At 45.9% G+C, this 12,125-nt stretch overlaps 1 protein-coding gene across 1 annotated transcript in view; it reads left to right on the top strand.

The window, feature by feature from the left end:
* Positions 1 to 12,125, top strand: part of TMPRSS5 (transmembrane serine protease 5) — a 163,447-nt gene that overhangs the window by 9,334 nt on the left and 141,988 nt on the right. Inside the window, exon 2 of the mRNA XM_056542418.1 lies at positions 4,586 to 4,682. Coding sequence (XP_056398393.1) covers positions 4,586 to 4,682 — 97 coding nt within the window. The remainder of the gene's footprint in view (positions 1 to 4,585; positions 4,683 to 12,125) is intronic.

The raw sequence follows: 12,125 nt of genomic DNA, 5'->3' as shown, positions 1-12,125 counted from the left end.
TTTGGAAACTACATCCCTCAAGGAATGTTACAGTGAGCCTTAACACACCACAGGTGTTTGACAAATTTCCTCTAAAGTTAGATGTGAAAATGAAACATTAGATTTTTTCCCCTAAAATGCTGGTGTTACCCCAAATTTTTTATTTTCACAAGTGGTAATAGGAGAAAAAGCCTCCCAAAATTTGTAACCCCATTTCTTTTGAGTATGGAAATACCCCATATGTGGATGTAAAGTGCTCTGCGGGCGCACTACAATGCTCAGAAGAGAAGGAGAGCCATTGAGCTTTTGGAGAGAGAATTTGTTTGGAATAGGAGTCAGGGCCATGTGCATTTACAAAGCCCCCTGTGGTGCCAGAACTGTGGACCCCCCCCCCACATGTGACCATTTTGGAAACTACACCCCTCACAGAATTTAATAAGGGGTGCAGTGAGCATTTACACCACTCTGGCATTTGACAGATCTTTGGAACAGTAGGCTGTGCAAATGAAAAATTTTATTTTTCATTTTCACAGACCACTGTTCCAAAAATCTGTCAGACACCTGTGGGGTGTAAATGCTCACTGCACCCCTTATTAAATGCTGTGAGGGGTGTAGTCTCCAAAATGGGGTCACATGTGTCAATGTGGGAGGGGTTCATTCTTCTGGCACTATGAGGGCTTTGTAAACACACATTCTCTATCCAAAAGCCCAATGGCACTCCTTCTCTTCTGAGCATTGTAGTTCGCCCACAGAGCACTTTACATCCACCTATGGGGTATGTTCTTACTCAGAAGAAATGGGGCTACAAATTTTGAGGGGCTTTTTTCCTATTATCCCTTGTGAAAATGAAAAATGTAGGGTAACACCAGCATTTTAGTTTCACATCCAACTTTAACGAAAATTTGTCAAACACCTGTGGGGTGTTAAGGCTCCCTATACCCCTTGTTACATTCTGTGAGGGGTGTAGTTTCCAAAATGGGGTCACATGTGGGTATTTATTGTTTTGTCAGAAACACTGTAAAATCAGCCACCCCTGTGCAAATCACCAATTTAAACCTCAAATGTACATGGTGCACTATCACTTCTGAGCCATGTTGTGCACCCGCAGATCACTTTACACCCACATATGGGGTAGTTCCGTAGTAGTGTAGTGTAGTGTTTTTAGGGTACATTCACACAGGCAGGGGTTTACAGCAAGTTTCTCGCTGGGAGTTTGAGCTGCGGCGGAAAACTTGACACATCTCAAACTTGCAGCAGAAAACTTGCTGTAAACCCGCCCATTCACATGTGGGGGGGGGGCAAACCCGTAAGCTGTTGCAAAACTACAACTCCCAGCATGCATTGACAGACCATACATGCTGGGAGTTGTAGTTATGCAACAGCTGGAGGGGCACATTGGTTGTGCAACACTGAGACTGAGAGTATGTTACAGCCCCATTCACCCTTTTTTTCCGGGTCACCAGAGACCCGATTGACCTGGAATCCCCGCAAATCGCTAGTCTGAATTGACCACCCCCAGGGGTTTGCACGGGGTGCTTGCTGATTGATTTCAGCAGGCATCCCGGTCTGGTCCCCTTAAGTACCAAGGAGCCAAGGCGTACCTATATGCTCTGGGTCGTTAAGAGGTTAAGGACCAAGGACATACCTGTATGCCCTGAATCCTTAAGCAGCTTTGAAGAGAGCGCAGAAGCTGTGCTAGTGAGCAGTGAATGTTGGCAGCCAGTGTGATCAATGCCGATCACGGCATCTAAAGTGAAAGTGAAAGATGCTGGCAGCTTAGTGGTGCTCACGGAACCCTTGTGACATGATTGTGGGGGTTCCGTAAGTCAAAATGACGAAGGAGGGTCCCTTACCTGCCTCCTGCCACCGATCCAATAATGTATGTCTGTGGATCGCCAAGCTTACTGTGTAATGCTATGCAATAGGCATAGCATTATACAGTAAATGCAATTCAATGATTGCATATAAAAGTCCCTAATGGGGACTTAAAAAGTTTTAAATAAAAAAAATAAAAAAAGATTCTGAAATTATATAAAACCCCTCCGCAAAAAATAAAAATACAAAAAAAATCCCCCTTATTTCCCCATTTTACAAAAAAAATGAGTAAACAGCGTAAACGTAAAGAAATAACACCCAAAAAAACATACCCAAAATACAGATTTTTAATCAAGTCACATATTGGAAAAAAAATGTATAAAAAGCGATCAAAAAGTCCCATCAAAACAAAAATGGAACCGATAAAAACTACAGCTGTGCAAAGAATGAGCCCTCATATCCCTGTAAACGGAAAAATAAAAAAGTTATAGAGGTCAGAAAAGGACAATTTTATGCATACCAATTTTCTTTAAAAAAGTTAGTATTTTTTTTTAAATAGTACAATAATTAAAAAAAAACTATATAAATTGGGTATCATTTTAATCGCAATAACCTACAGAATAAAGATAATGTATCATAAGTTTTTTTTTTATTGCTCTGTACACTTTATTGTAAAATTACAAAGTAAATTTGTTCATGCAAAAAATAAGCCCACACATGGGTATGTATGTGAAAAAAATCAAATAGTTATGGATTTTAAGGAGAGGAAGAAAAAACGAGAATGCAAAAATGAAAATTGTCCAGGTCCTTAAAGGTGTACTCCGCCCCTGGACATCTTATGCCCTATCCAAAGGATAGGGGATAGGATGTCAGATTGCCAGGGTCCCGCTGCTGGGGACCCCCGGGATCTCAGCTGCGGCACCCCGCTATCATTACTGCACAGAGAACACTCGCTCTGTGCGTAATGACCGGCAATACAGGGGCCGGAGCATCGATATGTCATGGCTGCGCCCCTCGTGATGTCACGGCCCGCCCCCTTAATGCAAGTCTATGGGAGGGGGCGTGATGGCCACCACGCCCCCTCCCATAGACTTGTATTGAGAGGGCGGGCCGTGACGTCACGAGTGGGCAGAGCCGTGACATCACGATGCTCCGGCCCCTGTATTGCCGGTCATTACGCACAGAGCGAGTTTGCTCTGTGCTTTAATGATAGTGGGGTGCCGCAGTGGAGATACCTGGGTTCCCCAGCAGCGGGACTCCGGCGATGTGACATCTTATCCCCTATCCTTTGGATAGGGGATAAGATGCTAGGGGCGGAGTACCCCTTTAAGGCCAAAATGGTCTGTGTCCTTAAGGGGTTAAACATTATTGAAGGAGAAATCTTAAACTTAGAGCTTTGAAATGACTAATGTCCTTTGTGGCAAGAGTCTGAGGAAGGTCAATGCCCCATGTGCAGAAAAGTTCATAATAAAAACGAGTTACCATGGTCATGAAAAAAGATACGAAGGACCTGTCATGTCATGTTAGTCATGAGCAAAAAACTAGTAGAAACTGTCATGTCCGTTTGTCTGTATTTTGCATTTTTCTTCTTTGGGTCCTTTTCAGACATTATGTTTATGTCTGAACAGTTTCTGTGTTTATTCTCCCTGGTTTGGGAAGAGTTAATCTTCCTGCCTTCAGCACTGGGAGTGTATATAAGGTCTCTTCAGATGCTCTTCTGGGCTGGTAATTACACCTGTTTCTCTGACCATGTTTGCATTATGCTCACTATGTCTGTCTGAACACATGTCCTGAGTTTTCACCATGGTTATCTGTCCTGTCTGATTTCTAGATTTTAGCTTGCCTTGTTTTAGTACCTTTGTCAGGTTTTAGTATTCTTGTATTGTTTTTTCTGCATATGCTTTGTGTTTCCTGAGTCCGTGTTCACACTGTGCGTTTGTCAGTCCTGTGTTGACCTTGTTTGATCCTAGATCTCATAGGATAGAATCCTGTTCTGAGCCTTGTGCTAATCCATCTATCTAGGAGTGAGTTAGCCTTGTGTCTGTATTCGTGTTTCTTGTATTTAGGACTTTTGTTTCCTCTTAGGTTAGTATCCTGTTCACTGTGGAGTGTGCCCACTTGCTAGGAACCTATTTGGCTTTAGTATTGATGTCCATCCATGACTGGAGTGGTGTGTCTAGTTTGTTCCTTGTTCGGAGTCCAGTGTGTACAGTGCTCTTGATTTCCTTACCTGTTTAGTGTTCTAACATTCAGTTAACCTGTTCGTCCTCTGCATCTCCTGTTTTTTTCTGCTGTAAACTTATCCTCATATCTAATTTTGTTCATATTATCATATCTGCTGTTAATCTTGATCCTGGTTCTTTAACTGTTTGTTAGTGTGCTAGATCCTGCCTGGTATCTCTCTTTGTAGTATTTTTGTTATGTTCCTGACTTGTTTCCCGACATATACAGTCTGGTCTGTTTTGTTTGCATTGACGCTTATGCACTTTAGTGCAGTATAGGGACCGTCCTCGTGGTTGTCGATCTGTTGCTTAGGGTGGATGGGCAATAGGAAGGAACAGCGATTGTAGAAACAGTTAGGGCTCACTAACTCCCTGTCCCCTGCCCCCTATCATGACAGAATAATTTTTAGGAAGAGTAGAGGCAACTCGGATGTACTGTTTACAAATGCCTGTGGTTTAGTACCAAATAAGCATGCATTTAAAAGTGTGATGTTTGGTTGTCCACATACTTTTGGTAATATGTTTATGTCTTATAGACTCCAATTCATACTTTTTAAATCTCAACATAGGATCACAAGATGACACCACACAGCAGTATCTATGGGCAAAAAACTACAATCAAAATAAAAGAGGATACGTTTGACATGAAGCAGTCACCAAAAACAGGTAAAAGGAAATGTTTTAAAGCAGTCAGTATGTTAAATGGGGAGTAACGGCACAGTATGTAACATCACTCATTGCTGAGACAACTGTCCGACATCTAGCAAGTATCGTGTATGGGTACCATTAGTTTGAATAGAATGTATTTGTAAAATGTAGTGGGTATCAATTGGTTGCTTACATATAGAAATTGTGCCCTCACATAGTAATAATAATTGCATGAGTGCCCCCAAATAGTATAAGTGCCCCCATTAGGCCCTTAGTGCCCACACAGTAATTTTGTCTATCTTTGTGCCTTTCACAAAGTAAAAATGCCTCATTTATGTATCATAGAAATTAATAAAGGTGTCCATTTTTATTTTATGGGGGACAAAGGATGTTAGTATTACTATAATGGAGCAAAAAATGTGCATTACTGAGGAAATCATGAAAGCATAACCTGTCCGTGGGTAACTAAGAACTGGTGAGCAACAATGACCTTGAACATTAGCCCATGTCCAGTGAAACAATGACATCTATTCCTCTTATGGTGACAAAATGTTCTGACCGAAATATAGCCTGTTTATTGCACCATTCATATGTGACTTACCATTTTCATAATTGCATGTGCTATGTAAAAAAAAAAGCTATTATATGACTCTAAGGATCTATGTACGCTACGGTATTTCTCTGGGTGAAGATTCCAAAAGTGTCCGGTGCCGTCTGAATCAGCGCTGGGGCTGCGTAGACATTGCTGGTTACATTTGGATCAAATTTTTCAACTCTCATCCACTCTCTTTAGCGCTACTGGAAATGCTGCAGACTGTACACATGAAAAATTCCCCACAATAAATCTTCAGCAAACATGTAAAGCGTTGCCCTAACGTAAAAAGCATAATTTTTCCATCTGCAATTATAGAGAATGTGTATGTAACTTGCAATAAATCACAGTCAGCTTTAGGTTTGAGGGTGCCCTATGCAATATCTTCTTTTGACATCCACCTTGTCATGACAAGCGCTCCGGTCTCTGCCTCTGGACCGGAGCACTCGCCTCCTGCTGCAGCCATGCGCTCCCCGGTTCTTCACCCTGACCGGGGGTGCAGTGTCCCTGTGGTCTCCGGCGGGGATGCGGGTTGCGTCGTGGCTCGTCCCCGCACGCGATCCGCATCGCAGTCTCATTTAACCTCTCCCTGCTCCTGTGTACACCGGCCACGTGTCCCAGTGCGTGCGTCCCTGTTCTCTGGGGTGCGCACGCGTGCGAGCTATGTTAAGTTTAAAGGGCCAGCGCACCAATGATTGGTGCCTGGCCCAAATGGTTAATTAAGGGCCAAATTATAAAAGTACCCTGCCCCTTCCTGCCCTTGCCGGATCCTTGTGCCTCTGACAAAGCGTTCCCTGTAGCCTAGTATTGCCTTGCCTGTTGCCGAGCCTGTTGCTACCGTCTACTCGCCTTTGAACCCTTGCTGCCTGCCCTGACCTCTGCTATGTCCGGCTACGCTCTTGCCTGCTCCCTGTGTACCACGCTATATCAGCTGCCAGAGAGGTTGTTACTGGGGGACACGACCTGGTAGTTACCGCCGCAGCAAGTCCATCCCGTTTTGCGCCGGGCTCTGGTGAAGACCAGTAACTGCTTAGAACCGATCCCTCAGTACGACCCGCGCCATCACCTCTCTGGTCTAGAGGATCCACTACCTGTCCTGCCGGTTTGTGACAGTAAGATCCGGCCATGGAGCCAGCTGATGTTCCCCTGCCAAGCCTAGTGGACCTCCCCTCCATTGTGGCCCAGCAGGGTTAACAGCTGGCTCAACTGACCGCTATGATGCAGCAGCTTCTGCCTTCTCAGCAACAGCCAGCCCCTCCTTCTGCATCTGCTACTTCACCTCCACCTGCTGTAACCACCGGTTCCAGAATCCGTTTGTCCCTGCCTGACAAGTATGACGGAGATGCGAAGCAGTGCCGTGGGTTCCTGTCGCAGTGCTCTCTACAACTCGAGCTACTGTCCGACCAATTCCCTTCTGAGCGAGCCAAGGTAGCCTTTATCCTCAGTTTGCTGTCCGGGAAGGCCCTGGCCTGGGCTACTCCACTATGGGACCGCGCTGATCCAGCCACCTCTTCCGTCCAGAGCTTCTGCCAGGAGTTCAGGAATGTTTTTGAGGAACCTGCCGGGGTTACCTCCGCAGAGACTGCCTTATTAAACTTGACCCAAGGAAGTTCTACCGTGGGTGACTATGCCATTCAGTTCCGCACCCTAGCTTCTGAACTGAACTGGAACAATGCAGCCCTTTGTGCCACCTTCAAGAAGGGACTTAACAGCGAGATTAAGGACGTTCTGGCTGCACGTGAGCTACCTTCCCCCCTTAGTGACCTCATCTTGCTGGCCACTGGGATAGACAAGCGTTTCACCGAGAGACATGGAGAAAAGGAAAAGGCCGCTCCTAGACGCTACCCTCGTCTGGCTCCTGTTTTTCTGCGTCCACCTCAACCCGTTACTGGGCCTCCCGCAGCCATGCAGGTGGATCGGTCACATCTGACTCCGCAAGAATGAAGCTGTCGCAGAGACGAGAACCTGTGTCTTTACTGTGCCAGTACCGAGCACTTCCTTAGAGATTGTCCTCTACGTCCACTGCGTTCGGGAAACGCTCGCTCCTAGTAAATGTGGGAGAGGCGTTGCTAGGTGTGGACTCTTCCTCTCCACGCCTCATCATACCCGTGCAGTTGTCCCTCTCTTCCAAGTCCTCTTTCTCCGCTGCCACCTTCTTGGATTCCGGTTCAGCTGGCAACTTCATCCACGCCTCCTTGGTAGACAAGTACCGTATTCCAATAGTCCTTCTACCCAAGCCGCTCCTCATCTCTACTGTTAACGGAGAGAGACTCTCTGCCACGGTGCAGTACCGCACCCAGCCTCTGCAGATGAGCATTGGGATATTTCATACTGAGACTTTGGAGTTCTTTGTCCTTCCCTTCTGCTCTTCCGAACTCCTCCTGGGCCTTCCGTGGCTTCAACGTCATTCTCCTGTCCTGAATTGGTCCACCGGGGAGATCTTGCGTTGGGGTTCCTCCTGTTCTGACCGTTGTCTCAAGTCTGTACTTGTATGATCCAACTGCGGACCAATATATGGAGGGTTGTTTTAACCAATTCACCAAAAGATCACCCAGGTGATCCACTAATTCCCTATATTTCCCATATACTTGTTAAAAGGTGTAATCTTTATTAATTCAGAACACCAACAAAAAAAGTGCCCTAAAACCTCTTGACAAAGCCGCGTCCTGCGGCGAAACATGTCGAGGGGGGCATAGGATAGGTTTTTAATATACAGTGCCAACTCCCCCAACAACCGTGTGTACACTGCAGGTACACACAGGTAGATAATAGGTGATGCCTGGTTGGCACAGATAACTACTATCAATACGGGAGGAGAGATACACTGCAATTTTTAACCCCCCTTTTTTTGTTGGTGTTCTGAATTAATAAAGATTACACCTTTTAACAAGTATATGGGAAATATAGGGAATTAGTGGATCACCTCGGTGATCTTTTGGTGAATAAGTCTGTATTTGTCAAACGGGACCCACAAGTTTCTCCGCCTACTGGCCTGCCCGAGCCATACCACTCCTTTGCGGATGTCTTCTGCAAGAAACAAGCTTAGGTCCTTCCCTCTCACAGACCCTATGATTGTCTTATCGACCTCATACCCGGTTCTACTCCACCCCGGGGCAGAATTTATCCTCTCTCACCTCCTGAGACTCTTGCCATGTCCGACTTACGAGAGAACCTACAGAGAGGATTCATAAGAAAGTCTTCTTCCCCTGCCGGAGCAGGATTCTTCTTTGTTACTAAAAAGGACGGTACTCTTCGGCCGTGCATAGACTATCGGGGACTCAATAGCATCACTATCAAGAACCGTTACCCTCTTGCCCTGATTGCAGAACTCTTTGACCGTCTGCGAGGTGCCAAGTTCTTTACTAAGTTGGATCTTAGAGGGGCCTAGAACCTCATTCGGATACGAGAGGGTGATGAATGGAAGACTGCTTTCAATACCCGAGATGGTCATTTTGAGTATCTAGTCATGCCTTTCGGACTCTGTAATGCACCAGCCGTCTTCCAGGAGTTCGTGAACGACATCTTCAGAGACCTGCTCTATACTTGTGTGGTAGTTTACCTGGATGATATCCTAATATTCTCCTCTGATCTGGATCAACACCGTACTCAGGTTCGCCTTGTACTTTCCCGTCTTAGGAAGAATCGTCTTTATGCTAAATTTGAAAAGTGCCTGTTTGATCGTACCAGTCTCCCCTTCCTGGGGTACATCATTTCTGCCAAGGGACTACAGATGGATCCTGCCAAGCTTTCCACAGTCCTGGACTGGCCTCGTCCCTCTGGCTTAGGGCCATACAGCGATTTCTTGTATTCGCAAACTACTACAGACACGCGTCCCTGGGTCTCTCAGAGGAGCACATGCTGGGGACAGCACGTGCTTCATTCATTTTCAATGGGATCGGAAGAGAGACCTAGTGCCTGCTCAGGAGATCATGGTGGGTCCCAACAGGGAGACCCCCTGCAATCAGACACTAAGTTAGTGTAGTTAAGTTATTTTTTGCTGCACAACCCCTTTAATTGCATGTATATATACACTGACATCCTGTTATCCCACAGATTAGTTGCCATCATGTAGGGAGAATGTTAGCTACAAATCCTGTGATACACAATCAACACTGCCCTCAAGAAAGACTCTACACTGGGATAACAGGAAGCTGTGATCTATGGGGCTTTTTTTAAGTAGAGGCCATTGAAGCTGTTCCTTTGGATACTTAGTTATTCTATTTCTGCAACTTATTTCATGCAACTGTATATACAATTAACCTCTTCAGGACACAGGGCGTATGGATATGCCCTGCATTCCGAGTCCTTAAGGACACAGGGCGTATCATACGCCCGTGGGAAATCCGATCCCCACCGCTAGCCGGTTGGGGACTGGAGCCGGATGCCTGCTGAAATCGTTCAGCAGGCATCCCGGCATATCGCCCAGGGGGGTCATTATGTCCCCCCATGTCGGCGATGGCCGCAGATTGCTGGACAATTCAACCCAGCGATCTGCGGCGGATTCCGGGTCAATCGGGTCTTCGGTGACCCGGAATTACAGGCTGTCTCTGACGGCCCCGAACAGCCATAGCCAGCAGGGGAGAGGTGGCACTGGTTTACCGGCCGACCAATCAGGGCGCCTGCTGCGGGTGTCACTCCCGCAACCCGCTCCGCCCCTCTTCCGGAGGACATGAGCGGGTGCTGGACGTGGACCCTGGCAGCTGGGGACGCCGATCCCCGGCGCCAATGTTGGGATCGGGGCTCCAGGAGCGGCGGTGGCAGCGAGGGACTGACCTGTATGCGGCGGCTTGCAGCAGTTGGAGGTGAGTTAGAGCCTCCTGCTGTTGTTTAGCAACAGCTCCCAGCATGCAAAAAGGGCATGCTGGGAGCTGTAGTTATGCAACAGCAGGAGGCAGACCACCACAACTCCCAGCATTCCCTTATGGGCATGCTGGGACTTATAGTTTTGCAACAGCTGGAGGCACATTTTTTCTATGGAAAAGTTTACCTTCAGCTGTTGTATAACTACAACTCCCAGCTTGTACAAACAGCTAAAGTGCATGCTGGGAGTTGTAGTGGTGCATCTGCCGGTTGCATAACTACAACTCCCAGCATGCCCGTTGGCTGTCGGTGACTGCTGAGAGTTGTAGTTTTGCAACAGCAGAAGGCACACTGGTTGTGAAACTCAGAGTTTTTTTTTACCTAATTCAGTGTTTCATGACCGGTGTGCCTCCAGCTGTTGCAAACTACAACTCCCAGCATGCATCGTACATGCTGGGAGTTGTAGTTTTGCAACAGCTGGAGGCACACTGGTTGTGAAACACTGAGTTAGGTCACAAACTCAGTGATACACAATCAGTGTGCCAACAGCAATTGCAAAACTAAAACTCTCAGCATGTACAGTCTGTCAGTGCATGCTGGGAGTTGTAGTTTTGCAACAGCTGGATGTTTCTCCCCCCCCCTCAATGTGAACGTACAGGGTACACTCACATGGGTGGAGGTTTACAGTAAGTATCCGGCTGCAAGTTTGAGCTGCGGCAAATTTTCTGCCGCAGCTCAAACTGCCAGCAAGAAACTACTGTGAACCCCTGCCCGTGCGACTGTACCCTAACAACACTACACTACACTAACACAAAATAAAATAAAAAGTAAAAATACACTACATATACACATACCCCTACACAGCCCCCCTCCCCAATAAAAATGAAAAACGTCTGGTACGTCACTGTTTCCAAAACAGAGCCTCCAGCTGTTGCAATACAACTACTCCCAGTATTACCAGACAGCCACTGACTGTCCAGGCATGCTGGGAGTTTTACAACAGCTGGAGGCACCCTGTTTGGGAATAACTGGTGTAGAATACCCCTATGTCCACCCCTATGCAAGTCCCTAATTTAGGCCTCAAATGGGCATGGTGCTCTCACTTTGGAGCCCTGTCGTATTTCAAGGCAACAGTTTAGGGTCACATATGGGGTATCGCCGTACTCGGGAGAAATTGTGTTACAAATTTTGGGGGGTATTTTCTGCTTTTACCCTTTTTAAAAATGTAAAATTTTTGGGAAAACAAGCATTTTAGGTAAAAAAAAATATATATTTTTTTTACATATGCAAAAGTCGTGAAACACCTGTGGGGTATAAAGGTTCACTTAACCCCTTGTTACGTTCCCCGAGGGGTCTAGTTTCCAAAATGGTATGCCATGTGTTTTTTTTTTCTGTCCTGGCACCATAGGGGCTTCCTAAATGCGGCATGCCCCCAGAGCAAAATTTGCTTCCAAAAAGCCAAAAGTGATTATTCCTCTTCTGAGACCTGTAGTGCGCCAGCAGAGCACTTTTCACGCCCATATGGGGTGTTTTCTGAATCGGGAGAAATTGGGCTTCAAATTTTGGGGGGTATTTTTTGCTATTACCCTTTTTAAAAATGTAAAATTTTTGGGAAAACAAGCATTTTAGGTCAAATTTATTTGATTTTTTTTACATTTGTAAAAGTCATGAAACACCTGTGGGGTATTAAGGCTCACTTTATCCCATATTACATTCCTCGAGGGGTCTAGTTTCCAAAATGGTATGCCATGTGTTTTTTTTTTTTTGCTGTTTTGACACCCTAGGGGCTTCCTAAATGTAACATGCCCCCCAAAAACCATTTCAGAAAAATGTTCTCTCCAAAATCCCCTTGTCGCTCCTTCCTTTCTGAGCCCTCTACTGCACCCGCCGAACACTTTACATAGACATATGAGGTATGTGCTTACTCAAGAGAAATTGGGCTACAAAGACAAGTAAACATTTTCTCCTTTTACTACTTGCAAAAATTAAAAAATTGGGTCTACAAGAACATGCGAGTGTAAAAAATGAAGATTTTGAATTTTCTCCTTCACTTTGCTGCTATTCATGTG

This window comes from Hyla sarda, chromosome 10 (assembly GCF_029499605.1).
Source record: "Hyla sarda isolate aHylSar1 chromosome 10, aHylSar1.hap1, whole genome shotgun sequence".
Taxonomy (NCBI): Eukaryota; Metazoa; Chordata; class Amphibia; order Anura; family Hylidae; genus Hyla; species Hyla sarda.
This window is presented reverse-complemented; position numbering and strand designations above follow the sequence as displayed.